Source organism: Desmodus rotundus, chromosome 3, assembly GCF_022682495.2.
Source record: "Desmodus rotundus isolate HL8 chromosome 3, HLdesRot8A.1, whole genome shotgun sequence".
In the NCBI taxonomy this organism is placed as follows: domain Eukaryota; kingdom Metazoa; phylum Chordata; class Mammalia; order Chiroptera; family Phyllostomidae; genus Desmodus; species Desmodus rotundus.
In genome coordinates this window covers 150,127,351-150,145,201 of record NC_071389.1, presented here as the reverse complement: position 1 = coordinate 150,145,201, position 17,851 = coordinate 150,127,351, and the positions used below count along the sequence as shown (strand labels likewise).

The 17,851-nt window shown below is 41.9% G+C and overlaps 1 protein-coding gene across 3 annotated transcripts in view; it reads right to left on the bottom strand.

Annotated features, from left to right (window-relative positions):
• Positions 1 to 1,060: 1,060 nt before the first annotated feature.
• Positions 1,061 to 17,851, bottom strand: part of TESPA1 (thymocyte expressed, positive selection associated 1) — a 51,947-nt gene continuing 35,156 nt past the window's right edge. The window contains exons 11-12 of one of the 3 annotated variants that reach the window (XM_045184266.2): positions 1,693 to 1,776; positions 1,061 to 1,271 (exon numbers count right to left, since the gene is read on the bottom strand). In XM_045184266.2, the coding sequence (XP_045040201.2) occupies positions 1,258 to 1,271; positions 1,693 to 1,776 (98 nt within the window). In that variant the 3' untranslated portion in view covers positions 1,061 to 1,257. Of the gene's footprint in view, positions 1,272 to 1,692; positions 1,777 to 14,397; positions 15,150 to 17,851 lie in introns of those variants that run through there. The other 2 variants (XM_024575854.3, XM_045184267.2) reach the window with 2 other exon arrangements.

The following is a 17,851-nucleotide window of genomic DNA, read 5'->3' as shown; positions in this document are numbered from 1 at the left end:
ATCAATGAACAAAGAAAGTGGTTTCTTGAAATGGAATCTATTCCTGGTGAAGATGCTATGAAGACTGTTGAAATGGCAACAAAGGATTTAGAAGATTACATAAACTTTATTGATAAAGTTGTGGTTTGAAAGGATTGACTTCAGTTTTGAAAGATGTTCTATTATGGGTGGAATGCTATCAAACAGCATCACATGCAACAGAGAAATCATTCGTGAAAGGACGAGCCAATTGATTTGGCACACTTCATTGCTGTCTTATTTTAAGAAGTTGGCACAGCCACCCCAGTTTTCAGTAATTGCTATCCTGATCAGTCAGCAGCTGTCAACACTGAGGCCAGACCCTCCACCAGCGAAAAGATTGTGACTTTCTGAAGGCTCAGATGATGGCAAGCATTTTTAGCAGTATTTTAAAATTAAGCAATGTGTATATATATGACAAGAGGCTATTGCACACTGAACAGACCATAGCACACTGTAAACAGAAGTTGTATGTGCACTGGGAAACCATAACATTTGTGTGACTCACTTTGACATAATGTTTGCTTCAGTGCGGTGGTTTGGAACCAAACACACACTATATCCTCATATAGCTGTTACTCTAAGAGTCCTGCGAGACGATAAAAAATTGAGCATATTTAATTTGGACTAATAACCTCTTCATGTTTGGGTTCTTTTTATGCAGTAGTATTTACTATCCCTCCACAACCCCTAAAACGGCCTATGAGAGGTAGTACTGGAACCTTGCCCTTCTCTTTAGATGAGCATAGATTTTTCTTGCGGTTTAGAAAATGCCTTAACTTTTCCTTGTTATTCTTCATTTCTGACTCACATTGAACTTGGAACATCTTTTCATTTGCTGATTCCCCTAGTACAGTTCCTCCTTACAGTTGCAGATTCTGGGTCTTAATTTTCCTCTTCTACACATCCAGATTCTTGATAATTTATATTTGATGCTTTCAATTTCATTAAAATAAATAAATAAGGCACTTGGTACGATTTTTGTCCTTATTCCCAAGTCCACAGTTCGTTTGTATATTCCACTCCTCTGCATACTTTGATTGGCATCGACACCTGTGTTGATCTGCTCTGCTTCAGGTGTTGTCAAAAGGCGGGGATACGCAGGGTAGTAGTAAGTCAATGTATGTGGTCTTAGGAGAATGGCACTTGGTATCCTCTTCTGTCCACCTGTCTACTGCTTCATGTCCCAAGAGATTTTGTTGTGTCCTTCTCAGTATTGAATCAATGTAGACTGGGTCCCTAGAAGATATGGACTGAACAGGTGGAGGCTCAGGTATAATGAACAAATATTATGAGCAATACATATTGCTACTCACTGATTCTTCTACTGCTTAAAGAAAAGAATAAAATGTTATACTGTATTAAGGAAAAAGATGGTGAAAGTAACTACAATAGAAAGAAAAGAAAGATAGCAGGTACCAGTGTTAGCTGTGGTAAACAATTGTAGCTGTTGTGACAGGTAAATGCTTAAATCTCAGTAGCTTAACAATAAAAGTGTCATATATCGCTTATATCACAGGTCAGGAAAGAATGTAAATGGGGCATTTGTCAAGGAAGACAGTCTCCTTTCATCCAGCTACTTCAAGATTATCTGGGGAAAGTTGTATATTGGACACTGTCTCTGGTGAAAAGACACGAGAAGAGAGACTGTATGGAGAAAAGGCATTTACTCACCTTGGTCCAGAGGGGATACATCATTTCTACTCACACAATACTGATGAAAACTAGTCAGATGGCACACAGAGAAATGCAGACAATCTGTGCGGGAAAAGAGCAGAAGATACTGGGAAACGATCCCCTTATGGCAGGTAACATCTTCTGAAATGCATCCACATTGCCAGCTAATACGTCTACTGAATGGGCAAAAACATTTTACAGGTGCACCAATACCTCCTATAGCAAAACTTTGTTGAAACCTAGTTACCTGAATATAGTCTTTTGGCTGTGGACTACCATATGTAAAAGGAAGAACTTAAAGGAGGAAGAGTGAATGTTTTTTACTCTTGCTGCAAATACTTGGCTCTAGAGGCAGCTTCTTGACACCATGGTCCCTTTCTTCATTCCCGAAGCCACAGATTTTACTGAACCAGCATATTTTTAATAACTGTGACTCTTATAATCATTTACACACACATATCACTTCATTATGAAGTACTATATATGAAAATCTCTGGGAAAATTAATTATCTATGCAAACATTAGCCTTTCTATACAAATACATTTATATTAATTTTTTCTGCTTCTGATCAGCTATAATGTTATTTGAGGTATATGCCTGTGAAGACAAGAAATGATATTTACAAAGAAATAAATTAATATTGGTACCATGCTTTATTAAAACATTTAGGAATCCCAAAGCTGTTTCTTTTCTCCCAATTGTGTGTCTGAGACTCACAATTGATGACATTTCCGTCCCCCACCCCTACCCATTGAAACAGCACTGAAAATAGAGAACAGGTTGGTGGTTCCAAGAGATGAGGGTGGGCGAATGGGCGAAATGAGTGAAAAGGGTAAAAGGTAAAAACTTCCAGTTGTAAGACAAGTAAGTTCTAGGGTTGTAATGTACAACATGGTGATTATGGTTAATGACACTCTATAAAAGTTGCTAAGAGAGATCTTAGAAGTTTGCATCATGAGAAAAAAAAGAAATATATGTGAGGTGATGGTTGAATAAAATTATTGTAATCATTTCACAATGTATACACATACCAAATCATGTTGTATACCTTAAACTTATACAATGCAATATGTTAATTATATCTCAATAAAACCAGAAAAAAATAACACCAGATACTTCTACTAAGAAAAATTCATGTTGGATGGTTAGTTCTGAAAGCCCCTCACAGGTATAGGTATTGCTAGTTGATGATGGGAGCCCTTGAATCCTCCTGTGAGGTCACAGACATGTCACATAATATTTCTAATTTCATTTTCCTTTGTTTTGAAAAAAATGTGAAACTAATAAGGCCTAACTCACAATGTTGTTTGGAAAATCTCATTACATAAATGTAATTTATGGAAAACACTCTGAAATGCACAAAATGTCTTTGGAAAATATTTGCTAGTGTAGCTATGTAGCATGTAGTCCCCCTTTTCTTGGTAAAACTATCTGGATTTACATTTGAATATCCATCTGCTCCTTGTGCTTCTGGGGAAACTGAGGCTACCCAGGACTCTCGGGTGTGGAGCATGTGGCTGAAGCCTAAACAAATCAGCATATCTCAAATCCCCAGTCAAAGTTCATTGTTCAGGAGTGGAGGGATGAGTGAGTGGCAAGCGACCAGGTTGAAGAAATCAAACTGAGGTCCAAAGCTTTTGTATGACAGAGAAGGAAGGGATTCACTCTTCAAGTCATATGTATTCAAGGAAGCATTTAGCCCAGTGGCAGTAATTTTTGGATTATGAAAGGGAAAGCTACTGAATATAGAACCATCACTAAAGAAGCAAAGGTAATACATGGAAGAATAAACTGCTTTGGTAATATCATTTGAACTACAAGCTCAAGCCTCATCTAAAAACCTCTCTATATTTGAACTTCACAGGTATATGAGATAATGTTTTCATTATTATTTTAGACAGCTTGAAATTCCTCCCCTGACAATTAAAAGCATTCCTGCTAGCACAATTGTTAGTGTAGCTAGCTAGTTAGTATTAATAAAGGAAGGGAGCAAATGGAATCAGATATTAAACCTAATGAACTAGGGAGCTGAATTGGGCATTAATGCTAATTTACTAGGAAGCTATAACATTCACAGTCTCCCCAGGGGACAGCTGCATCCTCTGCCCTCTGGACTTAATCCCTGAGCAATCCCAGGGAAGGCAGGAAGAATTTCCCTGGGAAACAGCTGGCTTGGTACCAAGATCATGGGAGAGGGGGTGCAGGGGTAAATTCCTTTGGGCCCATGTGCAGTAGAAACCAAGATGGCATAGGGGGAGGTGAGTGCACACGCAGTAGAAACCAGATGACACAGCAAACCTTTGGGGCAGGTGCAGTAGGAGCCGAAATGGTGACATAAAGAAGTGGAGCCTAGCTTGGGAAAAGAATCAGATTAGATAAGGGCATGGAACTCTGAATGGTGCAGGAAAGGGGTTGGGTAGGGGGAGGGTCCAGTGAAAGCCTAAAAAAACCTCTGAAGTAGGTTGGATAGTTTGACAGCCTGCTCATTCCCCCAAACCAAGAAAATATATGGAGGATTATCAAGGACCTCGAAGCAGTTGCTACTAGAATTGCCCACATCTATGTCCTCAAGGGCTTATTATTTCCTTTCATGCCAATAAATCTTGCCACGGTGCTTAAAATTCTCCCACATATGTGCCCCTTGAAATTCCTTTCTTGTATCACTGCAAGGATCCATTTTCACTGGCAATACGATGCTGTATAAACATAAGACATCTGAAGAATTACTAACCTGCATGTAGATTAATGACTGGAACATGATAAGTGCATTTGTTTTACAAATGTTTTTGTATTAATAGTAATCGTTAATTATTTTATACATAATGAAGGAACCGATATCCTGCCATCCCGAAGCTGCTTTTTGTGGTATGGACTCAGAAAGAAGCTTCGACCCTTCACCACTTTCCTCCCCAAGAGACTGAGACAGAAACTACTTTAGGATGGAGAACCTCAGCTAATTTGCATTAAGTACAGCAAACCAGAGGGCTTGAGACAGATGCTCATTAGCTAGATACCCTCTGTGTCTCACTGTTTCTGAGTTGCCTGGCAATATTTTCCTGTCACGTGTGTTCACTCTTCCTCAACTACCTGTAAATCGCCCATTCTCACTTCTGAAATATAATGCCCTGTTCCCCTCCTCCCTCCTCTGCTCAAAATTGTCTTATATATCAAGTGTTGCCTTGCTGTCTTTGGAATTTTCATGAAATTATCATGCTTATTATGTGAATGCCCCATGCACATGTATTAAACTTCGATTTTTCTCTTGTTAAACTGTGTTAATGTGGTTATTATTCAAGCCTGGAAGATCTTAGAAGGTGGGAGGAAAGGTATTAATAGTTCTTTTCATCCCCACAATAACAAAGTAAAATATAGCAATAAAAATAATGATGACTTATATCATCATCTCCATCACCTACAAATGCACAGTTCATGTCTTAATAGGAAATGAATAGAGCCCTGACTCTTGAACTTGTTCCGTTTTACATTTAGAGAACCTATGCTTCTCTTATTCCTCATTTAAAACTTTCTCTCGTATTTCGGTTTCTTCGTAGGAACCCTAAAGGGGTGCAGCCACATTGGGGAAAATTGGTCATCTGGGCTTAATCACACATTTCTAATCCCAATACTTCTCCCTGTCTACCAGTACAGCCGTACCTCAGTACTTGTCGACTTCAGAACTCGTCAAACCCTGTACTCATTGCATTTTGATGAGAAAAAAATGTTTCAGTACTCTGCACTTGCTCCAGACTTGTTGCATTTGCTAGAACTTGTATGAGTCGCGCTGCTGCCTTGCAAGAAAAAATGCTGCATTGTTCAGTACTCATCAGTTTTGGCACTCAGCACTAGTTCCATACGATTAACGAGGAGTACTGAGGTACCATTGTATATATGATCTTTAATGGCATTTCTCAATTGCCATGAAACTTTAAAGTTTTTCTGAGCTCACAGCGATTTGAGTTCTATGGAGAATTTTTGCTTGTTTTTGTTTACAAGGGTTCCAAAGCAGAATTTTTTTGGAGCTTCTTGTTCAGTCATCTTTGCCATGTTGCTTTGTTTAAGTACCCCCTTGGGTTTAGTCATAACTGCTTCTGCTGAAATCTTAGCTCATTTCTCCTTCCCATCCTTTATCAGCGAAGAACAATTCTTGCCCATGCTCCGAAGGTAACAATGTAAGCACTGACTCAATTCTCACTCAGTCTGCTTTTACCTCAGCTGAATCATCCTAATGCCCACTGGACAGATTGAGACTGTCCAATCTATTTTTAAGGTACTTCTGGCAACAGAGAAGTTAAAAAAAAATAAGCTCTAATTCTAAGTAGGATCACTTCCTGCCAGGCAGAGCAATATTTTTTCTTCTTTTGAAGCACTAGAATTGTAGTAGGCATAAGATAGGCATGAGCAGAGCAAGGGCAATAGACCAGGCATAGAAGGTCGCCAGGGCAGAAAGCCCTGGGTGCCTAGCAATGGGCAACACTGGGGAAACAAGGACCTCACCCCAGGGTAAGTGTTCCTCCCTCAGCACATTGCTGGTCATGTGGTTTAGACCCCCTGACCTTTTATGTCACTTGTCGTGCAGTTTGGACCCTCCCCTGACCTTTCCTCCCCTAGCATGTTGCTAGCATGTGGCAGACCCCCTTAGAAGAGGAACAAAGGGGCCAGAGAATAGCTTCATATGACTCCCATACAAGCCCTTGCACAATCACTCCTTTAAGCATTAAGCCCTCAAGACAATAAGGCTCTGACCCAAATCAAATAATCTTAGGAACAAAGATCATTGTTGATCTCTGGGTCTGTTGATCACAGGCAGAGTTTTGGTCAAACTAGACATAACAACTAGGCCTCAGTTGCGTTTCATCTCCAGGCCCAGAAAAGCAGCCAAACCAGAGGGAATGATGCCATGGCTGACATCAGGACCAGCTGCAATGACTAATGACACCCTCCCCTAGCACCAACCAATCAGTAGAGACCAGAACCCTGAAAGGACACACCTGCAAAAGCTGATGAATATTATATTGAGTGCCTCCCCTGGGACCTACCTTAAGCTCCCCACCTTTAGAGAGGGGATAAAACCCTCAAGACAAAGGACCCAGCATGCATTCTCTCTCTCTCTGAGCCTGCCTGTGCCTCTCCCCCCTCTTCTTCCTCTAGGCATGTTACCTTTGCTTTTCTTTCTCTTACACTCCAAGTGTTTTTCTTTTACCTCTGTAACTTGTTTCCTGAGCCCATGCAGCCCAGCTGGCTCACTTCTTCCATGGCTCACTTCTCTGTGACTTTCTAAATAAACTGTTGCTTGTATCTGAGTCTTGACTCTAAATTCTTTCTTGGCGAGAACTCAAGTACTGAGGTTGCTGAACTGAGGTCCAATTGCTGGTAACATTCTGGTGCCGTTCATCACTAACAGAATCCCCAAAGAGAGGGAAGGAGTCCCAGGCTTCTCTCATACTGCTTCTTCAGATAGTCACTAAAGCCCTACTTTTAAATTATTTGCCTTCTTTCTTTGGGTATATAGATAAAGAGAAGGTCCCAGTGCCTGTCTTTTAGTAGTTTTAGTATACATTGGGAGATAAATTTTATTTAAATGGCATAAATTGGGAGCCATTTCAGGTGTAAGAGCTAACATAAATTTTATTTTAACTGTATGAGAAAGGCTTTATATCTAAACTGAATCTTTGATGCTATTGCCAAGTTCATGAGATAATGGAAGTATTTGTTATAGTTCACTGGGGGGGAGGATACAAAGTGGGATGAAACCAAAGGATGAATGTCTCATGACTATGTAAGACATCTGAGCTAGGGGTGAGATAAGATGTCTTGGGGCTTCAGAAGGTTATTGCAGGGAGAGCACATGATCAGCAATTAATAGTTATCTCCGAGAATCTTATTATGAGCAAGGCCTCTAATTCAAGTTCTGGGTAGTTAAGGGAGAGGCAGAAGTTTCTCTTGAGCCTGGCGCTAAAGTTGCCTTTAGCTATAAAATCCACATAACGCAGAGGCGCATCATGGAGTGACTTGCTCTGAACCCTCCTTATTCATAACAGACTTCTCTAGCCTTGAGGGTACATTGTAAGCAAAACAGACAAAAAGAGTCAACGAACCAATTACATAAGCAAACAGAATTTTAAATAGTATAAGTTCTATAGAAGAAGTTATAGCAGGAGAGGGAGATAGGAATTTCAGGGGCTGCTAAAAGTGTAACAGAAAGTGAATGAGGACCCAGAGGCTGGGAGATTGAGACTTGTCTGGGCTTGGGCAACAGGTTAGAACAAAGGCCCCTTTGTCCTGTGTTCCTTCTTTTCTTCCTTCTGCATGTCCCAAGGCTAGAAGTACCCTACAAAGGTCACTGCATCCTGACTTACAAGGATGAGAGTCAACAGGAAAAAACCCTGAACAATTTACTTTTCTTAAAATATTGATATATTTAGCTTGATTTTAATTATAGAATAAAATTAAATTTACAGGTAAATTTGAGGAGTGGTAGGATATGTAAAGAAAATAGCTGTGCCTTAAACTGCAACTTATAAAAAGAAGTGATGTAATGCTTATAATATATATGATTTATAATTCACAAGGCACTTCTATTCTTTTATCTGATTTTTAGGACAATCTGAAAATCAACTTTCTTTCACATTATTATCCCCATTTTTAATAAATGAAGAAACTGAGGCCCATAGAGAGTAAGTGATAAAATTGTCTACTGTGGGGGTCTCTCTCTCTCTCTCTCTCTCTCTATATATATATATACTCCCATATATATTATATACATTATATATTATACTCTCTCTCTATATATACTTCTATATATATTATATATAACACATATATAACATACACACATACACATATTCTCCCATCAAGTTCTTCTGACTGGGTTAATAATCAAATTAACAGAGATTAACAGAAGGAAATCAGTTTTAATACATATGCATGGGGAATCCACATAGGCATGAATATTCCAAAGCACTGAGGCAACATTGTGTATATAAGACATTTTTGGACAAAGCAGAAAGGATGGAGGAATGGAGTATTCATTTTCAGAAGTGAGAATGGGCAATTCACAAGTAGTTGAGGAAGAGTGAACACACCTGGCAGGAAAATCCTTGCTGGGTGACTCAGAAACAGTGGGACACAGGGGTACCTAGCTAACAGGCATCTGCCTGAAGCCCTCTATTTACCATATTTAATTCAAATTAGGCTAAGGTGACATGCTAAGATTTCCTTCTTGAAGCAGATTTCTCTGAATCTCTTGGGCAGGAAAGGCAGGTAGGTCTAAATTTCTTTTTGAGTCTCATTTCTTAATAAACAACTTAAAAGCAACATCCTATAAAGCAGCTTCAGGGTGGCAAAACTTTGGTTCCCTACACAAAGAAAGAAATGTCCAAGTCTGTAGGGAATTTTTATAAGATTTTATTTGCGCCAAATTGATGACATACCAGGAGCAAGATCTCAAATGCTCCAGAGAATAACAGTTTCTTTTATGCATTTGAAATTAAGGAGGAAATAAGGAAAATTACCCGAGGGTAGGATAAAACAGGGTGACGTTGCAGTACAGCGCAGTGAAGATTATTACTCTCCTGAGGGTGTCAGCTTTAGAAGGGGCCTGAAAGGGGGCATTGCAAAGGTGTGTTAACCTAGATGCACAGGGCTCTGCTTAAAGCAGAGATATGCTTGTATGAAAAATAGTTATATGCCTGGGGTGAGACAACTCAGCAAGACCTGCCCAGTTAGGACTTTATGATCAGATCACTCTGTGAGGTTACTTTCTATAGAACCCCCTTTTTTTATTCACAAAATTCATTCTGATAAAGTTCTCACAATAGTGAATGGCCTCTGTGGCTGGGAATAAGTCACTCTCCCCTAATCCGTGGCTGAGGTAGGATGTGTGCACAAGACTATGTACCTAAGGCTGTTAACTCACGCAGCCATGTTGCCTGTTTGCTCTCATGCACAGAAATCACCTGCTTGCATATGATGATTGATTGGTGACAAAGTACAGTCATAGTGTATGGAGGGAAAGGTTGTATTGGGGAATGGTAATGTTATCATGCACCCGAGAGAGAAATTTTCTTAGGACAGAAGATTGTTACAGAAGTTTCATTGGAATCGTTTGCAGTCTTTTGCCATCCAAGCTCAGGTCTCTTGTAATAAGAGCCCTGCATAGAAACATGTCCCTTGGAGACAGACAGGACTGAGGAAAGATGGATCAAGCAGAGGTGTCTTCCCTGGCCACCTGTCTGCTATTAATTCCCATCTTCATACCAACAAGGAGGTGGGTCTAGGGGAACCAGTCATGCCAATCAGCAGGTGATACAAGTCATTTGGGATTAGATTTCAACAAGCACCCAATGACAGTCTTCACCCCTGGAAGATTCATGTAATTAGCTTGGTTTGGTTTATAAAGACTATGAAGTCAGTTTATATTTCCTGAGACCGTCGGGCCCCTGCATGTTTTCAAACAGTCAGCAGAATATGTGCTGAGCAAGGGCAAGAAGGGGGCTGGAGATTGAAAGTTCACCTTGGAAAGCTGCCTAAATACAAACCGATGCCTAGGTAATTGACCGTTATCAGAGTTTCACGAGAAAATATTGTTTTCCTGCATTAAAGAATTAATGAACCTCAGAAATGGAAGAAATCTGAGACATCATTTGTAACATTCATAACTTTAAACCTTTCTCTAGTGATTATTAAGTGCAAGCGCTCTTTCCTGCTCTTTAAATAGAAGAATTCATTCAATGCTCACAGCAAGCTCATGAAATGAATATTATTATTGAACAAGTTTCCTCTTGTTCAATAATATCCTCTTCAAGTTAACTTTAGTTAGGCTGCTTTCTGACTCGAGCCCCTTGAGCTCCATTTTCATAGAGCATTTACTTTAGAAAACTTGCCATTGTACATTCTTCCTCTGCCCCCTTGAGATGTAAATCTCCCCCCAGACTCTTGCCAGTTTTACAACTCTAGGATCTCTCTCTCAAGGACAGAGCCATCAAGAAACATAACCCTCAAAGATTAGCCAAATTCTTTGGGATCGCTAGGAACCTAACATCTGAACATGCCTAGTTCCCAAGTTATAAAACTATCTCCTGTAATAAAGATGTGAGAGATATTTCCCCTTGGGATAAAGCCAATTAGCAAATACAGGTATGGCCTATGACCTCTCCTAAGGTCCTCCAGTACTTTTCCATGATTCCACTCCAGCTCTTAAAAATTCTATCCCCCCCTGCTTCAGCAGAGGTGACTTCAGACTTAATTCTGGCCTCTCTCCCCTATTGGATTAGCCATGTATGAAGTCTTTCTTGTCTGCTTAACTTTGGTGCAAGTTTTTACTTTGACATTATCCACAGTTTATTGCTTAAGCATCTGAGGCACAGAAAAATTGAACAAAATGCTGAAGATCACACGTTAGTGAGTGGGATTCTAGTCCTACCTCCTCACTTTAATGACAAGCGGATGCTGTCCGTCAGGGCTGTCTGTCTGCCTGCCTGAAATATTCCTGCATAAACATTACGCGTTAGAAGCAGTTTTGTGCCATTATTTTGTTTGATCCAACCCGATGTACTAGGCAGGACAGGTATTTTTATATCTTTACTTTATGGTTGAAAATTTAGGAAGCTTAAATACCTTGCCTAAACCACACAGTTGGCTAGTGAATGAGTCAGGCAAACATATTTGTTTCCTGAACATATTTGTTGAATTTAGGGCCCCAAGGTTTAGGGTTCAATCCTCACTGAACTCATGAGCTGTGAATATAACTAGAACCAGATACCACGGAAGGGCTAAGTCCCACTGAACTCTGGAAGCCCAGCCCTCTCCCAGTCAACTAATAACCTGTAATCCTTTCATCCGTGTTCCAATAGTCCCCCAACTCCGCTTGTCCACAACAGCCTCCTGAGGCCTTTCTGTAGATCAGAAAAGCCTTCTCCACCCACATCGCTTTGCTTTGAACCAGCTCCCTGTAATGATCCTGCCTTTGCCTGGCCTCTTGGAATTCACTTGGGAACTCTGATTTATATCGGACACCTGCCACTTTGCCCTCTGAGGCCACAAGTATGAGCTCCAGCCTGTTTCCTGTGGGTGCCCTGTCTCCCAAATTGGCTTCTCTTCTCTTAAGTAGAGCTAGCTTCCCAAATAACCCGGGATGGCAAGGGGGTGATGGGGCAGGTAGGAGTAGTCATGGTAGAGACAAACCAGCACTGAAAGGGTGTTGGTGCAGGAGGACTGAGTGTTGAAATGCTTGACAACAAGAGAAAGGATCTAGTAGAAAAAATTCCCCACTCAGGTCCAGGGACTTAACCTCTAGCTCTGGCTGCTGGCATGTGATTTTGGTCACGTTCATTTCCTTTCTCTGGGCCTTTTTTCCCTTTACAATCAGACCACTGGGCTAGTCCTTTCAAGATGTGATATTCTGGGATTTTCAGGCCTCGATTTTCTCAGTAGGAATGAAGGGATTTACCCCTTCCCTGCCGGGCTCACAGGGAACACGGTTGTACGGATGGGAGGCGGTTTGTCTTGCAAAGAACAGAAGACCCGGAATCTTGGAGCTTTAAGAGGACCGCAGTGGCTGCGCTGCGCTTCACTTAATGAGCACCGCCTTGCCAAGCATCTGATCTGTTTTTCTTAAATGCTGCACGTTCTGCCATCCCCCTCCCCCACCCACTGCCCAGCCGCCTGGGGACTGTTATCTGTGGTCCCGCTGCGACCTGCCGGGGAGCTCTGTCTCACACGGCCCGGACATGGCAGGGACAGCGGCTTGGAGGCTGGCAGAGGAGCCTGGCTCTCCTAGGGAGGAGGTCGAGCCCACGCTCGTGTTGGAGAACGGGGCTGGGAAGCTTTTGTTCCAGGGCTAATAATAGAACCTTCCGCAAATGATTCTGATTCAGCGTCAGGGTTCTTCAGAAGGTGCCTGGGCGGGGCCGCGGAGGCCGAAGGCATAGTCTCCTCTTCTCCGCCCTGGTGTAGCCCGGGCGAATCCATCAGTCACTCCTCTCGGGCTGTGCGCCGGGAGAAGGGAGCAATGGGGTATCCGGACCACACCCCACCCCCAGAAAGCAGTTCCCACCTCCCGCCAGACGAGCCGCCAGTCCTTCATCCCTGCATCTCACAGCAGTGCCCCGCGAAGCTGAACGTAGGGATTGCCTCATTCCGCAGCCCAGCCCGTTTGCTCCACCAGGGGGGGCAAATGTGCTGTGAGTCTCTGGGGCTCTTTAAACGACAAACGTCGCGGGTACTTCTGTTCCCTCTCATGACCAAGGTGGCCTTAACGTTCTCTCAGCAGGACGAAATTTCGGACAGGCTATTTCTAGACGCTAGCCCCTGACCTCTTTTTGGAGAATTTTATTATAAATCCTTTCTTTGTTGCTTTGAGGTGTAAATCTCCCGCCTGCATCATTCTGGCTGGACCCGAGAGCCCTGTCCTGCAATGTAAACATCGAGGAGGACAGTGCCCTATCTGCCAGTTTCTACGGAGGGGCAGGAGCCTCACTTCAGTGCTGGTGTCGGGGAGACCCTAGCTCCAAGTTGTAAAACTGCCCCCTTTCCCGAGGATACCAGAAAGTTTACTTTTTCTTTCGGGTAAGGCCCGTTACCAAACGCAGGTGTCTGTGATTCCCCCAGCCCGGCTCTTAAAAACCCGCAGCCTGTTGTTCCCACCCAGGTTTCGTCTATGCTTTCTCCCTCATTGCTGATGATAGTATCAGAATAAAATCACCCTCTGTCAGTTCGTGGTATCTGGGTTTTTTTGTTTTTGTTTTTGTTTTTTTTTAAAATTTAACACTCATCATGGTTATGATTTCCCTCCAATCCCTCTCTCCTAGTCTGTGCTGCAACCAAGTAATACATTCCCGGAAGTGTGTGTGTGTGTGTGTGCGCGTGTGCATGAGAGAGAGGTGCCCCTCTCTCACTCTACTAAAATTTCTTCGGGGGAGCAACGTATCTATAAGGTGTCTGCTCCGCGGGCGGCCTCGCAGAGCGCTGCAGGTGCTCAAACCCTGACTGTTTTTTTTCTCCCCTCCCCCTTTCTAAGACTCACAGTACAAGATATATTTACACCTGCTGGCTCTGTCGCGCATATCCCTCACACTAATTTTCAAATTTTTCCACTTTTAAAGTTGCTGTACTTCAGATAATATCTTTTTGGTTGATTTGTCAATCTTCTATCTTGCTAATTAACTAATTTTATCTTGTTGATAACCCAATCTTTTGCTAAATAGTTCCATTGAGTTTAATAAATTATATTTTTTGGCTCTAAAATGTTCATTATTTTCTGTTCTTTTCAATTCTCTGATGAAATTGTCCAACTTTCTATTTTCTCCATTTTCTTGTGCATTTTAACCATCATTTTTGTGTGCTCATCCCAAACTCATGGTCACCTGGGTATCTGCTTCTATTATGCCTTTTTACTGTTAGTTTCATCCTATAGTCCCATCTTTTGCTATTAATTATTTTTTTTATTGGATGGCAGGAATTGTGAATGCAAGACATAGAGCCCCCAGATTTTGTTATCTTCCTCATGTGAGTGATCCCCCTTTCCTCTGCTAGGCAGGTAAGGTGAAGAGGTTGATTACCTGAAGCAAATTAGGACTATTCTAAGTCAAGATGGGTTTGGCTTTTTGAAAGTTTTAATATACCTCTGGTTTGTCATGATCTCAGATTCAAGCCCTAATTGTTGACAAAACATTTTCCATTCAACACAAACCATGACTGTTAGTTCTCTAAAAACATGGGAAGGGTTTGAAATATTTTTATTTGTATTGTTTTCTGCCAGCAGAAAATATCATAAATTTTTGGCAACGGCCAAGAAGAGGGACCCTGAATCCCACTCATCTCCTTTTCTATAACGATACAAAATTTTGGATAGAGGGAGAAACTGGTTTTAAGGGAGAGGCTTCCAGAATGGAAGGCATTCTGGACTTTGATGGGGAGCACATACGGATGAGTAGAGGCTCAGAGGGAATCCCACTGCAGGTTGCACTGAGGTTTCACAGCCTCACTTTGGGATTTGTTGTTCCTCACTTTGCCTGAGCCCTTTGAGAGCATTCCAGTAGCACCCCTTGTTTCTCAAACTTCATCATCCTTAAATCCTCTGAGTGTCTTAGGCAGTGTTGGAGCTTGGAAGAAAATTAAGTCTTTGTCCAGTTCACCACTGTCTATGTAGCACGCATTCTGATACCCACATAGTAGAAAACTCAGTGCTCAGAGAAACGAAGGGATGCGCTGAAGGTCTTTCCCTGTGCATGCAGCTTGTGACAGCATCAGGATGTAGATTCCAAGTCTCTCAGCTGGGTCGCCTTTCCCGTGAACCATACTGCCTTCCTCCTACTGAGTTCAGGAGCATGTAGGGCCTGCAAGGAAGGGCTGAATGTTGGAGGCAGTTCCGCCTCCTGAGAGAAGGGGAGGGAGTTAGGCTCTTCTATGAAGCCACTGCTGTCTGAGCGCATGCTGTGGCGGTGGTGGAGAACGCCTGCCATGGGAAGGAAAAGGAAATGGGTCATGCATTTTTGAGGCAATTTTTGGGTATTGGCGTTGGTAGAAACTTTCACACCCCACCTGTGGAAGTGTTTCTCACTACTGTAAGAAATATTTAAAGTTATTCGCAGCAGCAGCAGCAGCACCACCACCAGCATCATATGACAGGCTTTCGGCTCTTCTCAGCAGGAAGTGAGATTTCTGGAAACATTCACATCTTATTTTTTATGCTTATAAAAGTACATCTATACTTTATTCTTTTCTTAAAAATTATTTATTTATTTTTAGAGAGAGGGGAAGGGAGGGAGAAAGAGGGAGAGAAACATCAATGTGTGCTTGCTTCTCAAGTGGTGGCCCCCACTAGGGACCTGGCCTGCAACCCAGGCATGTGCCCTGACTGGGAATTGAACCGGCGACCCTTTGGTTTGCAGCCCGCACTCAATCTACTGAGCTACACTGGCCAGGGATATTCTTATTTTTTGATATATATTGCTGTGCACTGTTGTGGAAAATTGCAAAACCATCGCCAACCCATGTTCTGCACCTTGCGCTGAGCTCCAACACTATTCATAATAGACACATAACACATGTTTCTGTTAACACATATTTCTCTTGTCCTTTCTCCATAGTGACTGTCTTTACTATCTTCCTGAAAGCCCCTGCACCACACTTTTAGTGATGGCACAAACAGAACAGGAGAGAACCCAAATAGGCAGCGATTTCTTGTCTTCCTCTTGAAATGACCAATGCAACTGTATTCACACCTGTCCTTTTTCCTTTCCTCTCATCCAGGACAAAAGTCTGCAGCTCTAGTTCGCGGCTAACTCACCCCACAGCGCTTTGGATCTCAACTCATTCTAATTCTCCAGCAACCTCAGTTCATCATTCTCCCTTCCCTCCTGAACCACGGCCTCTCCCACCCTATGGTTTCTTTCCCATCAGCAGATATATATGTTTTTGGCACAGGCTTAGTTTTGAGTTTCTATTTACAGGGCTATTTTGCTACCCTGTAGGGTCAGGGGTTACCTTGAAAATTTATGTTGGGTAGAGATGCAAATAATTTCTTTCCAGTGTGATGAGCATTCCTAGAAATTAAGTTATCGTATTGTTGGAAATGAACCAGTTTTGCAGCTAACTGGGCAATTTATTAGTTTGTCTGTTTATAACTAGCTTCTCAAATACTCTTTGGGTCAGTTCAAACATATTACTACTATTAACCTTATTCATTAATAAATAAACTCTTTGAACATTGTTTATATTATATTTTCATGAGAGTCATTATTTTGATGTTTGAAAACTGTACTTCAAAATGTTTGCCTTCCAACTTGTTACTACTGTATTCTGTTCTTATAAAAGGACATTAATATTCACTTAGTCACCCAAGAAAAAAACCTGGAAATTTTCTTTCTTTTCTTCACCTCTCACCTCCTAAACATGAGTCTGTTGGTTCTAGATTTAGCCACTGTATATATTAAAAATCTCAAAAATTCCACTCTTCTTCCCCTCCATTCCTAGTACCCTCATCTGATGATCACATTTCTTCTCAACCTTCTGTAACAGACTCCTGAATTATTCCCCCTCCTCCACTGGCTCCCTAATCTGCCTGTTTCTCACACCTCTGCCAGAGGATCTAAAAGATAAATCTAATCAGATCATTACTTTGTAAAATTTTAAGTGGCTCGCTATCTTCATAGACTAAATCAAAATACTTAAAATAACATAGAAAACTTTGTTTCATAATTTGATTTCTATTGATCTTTCCTAGTCTTAATTTTGATCTTCTCTCATGTATCCCCTTTCTCCCACTAGGCACAGGCATGGTTTCTGAAGATACTGTGGTATCCCCATTCCGCCCTGCCTTTGAACATGTTATTTCTCTAACTAGGATATCAACATCCTGCTTCTTCTATTTCCCTTCACAACCTTTACTCTTCTCTCCAGATTCACCTGGATATGCCATCCTCTGGGAAGTTCATTTTTATGTCCCCATGGCATCTAATGAAATTAAATCAAAGTAATGGTTGAATTTTCTGCCATGTCTTTCACTAAACTACGAGCTACAAGTGTTGCGGGAGGGTTCTTGTTTAATCTGCGTAACACCCTCTGCCCGTGAGTGCATAAGAAGGCAAGCAAACTCAGTGGTGACAGAGCTCAGGGAGTCAGGGCAACTCCGCGCACAGAAAGTGGGGCTCGCCCTGACCCCTGGCCGCAGGCTGGGCTCCTGCACACTCGGGGAAGCCTGACCTCATGAAAAGGGCATGGGTTCTGATTTTGAGATTAACTGACTAGTGACATGATCTTACTAAGTCATTTTCCTTCTCAAATAGTCTGTATGATTATAAGACTTAACACGGGGTAACATCTGTGAAAGTGCTGTATACTCACTAGAGGTAGTTTCTACCTGCAGGGAGTGCGGATGGAGCGGGGCCTCTGCTCTGGATGTCTCCAGCAGCAATGTTTATATTGCCGTCCACATGAGTGGTGACCTGCGGTTGCGTAGCCTGACAGCCAACAGCCTTGGGTATGGCCTTGGTAATCCATTGAAACATTTGAAATCAATAACTCAAAAAATAAGCATTATGTGATGCAGAGGCAGATTATCCTTCTGCTTTCCACAGTATAAAGAATGGGACTGTACAGATAAAGGTAAGGCCAAGGGGGGGGGGCAGGGTGAGAAGATACACAGAGGTGAACCAG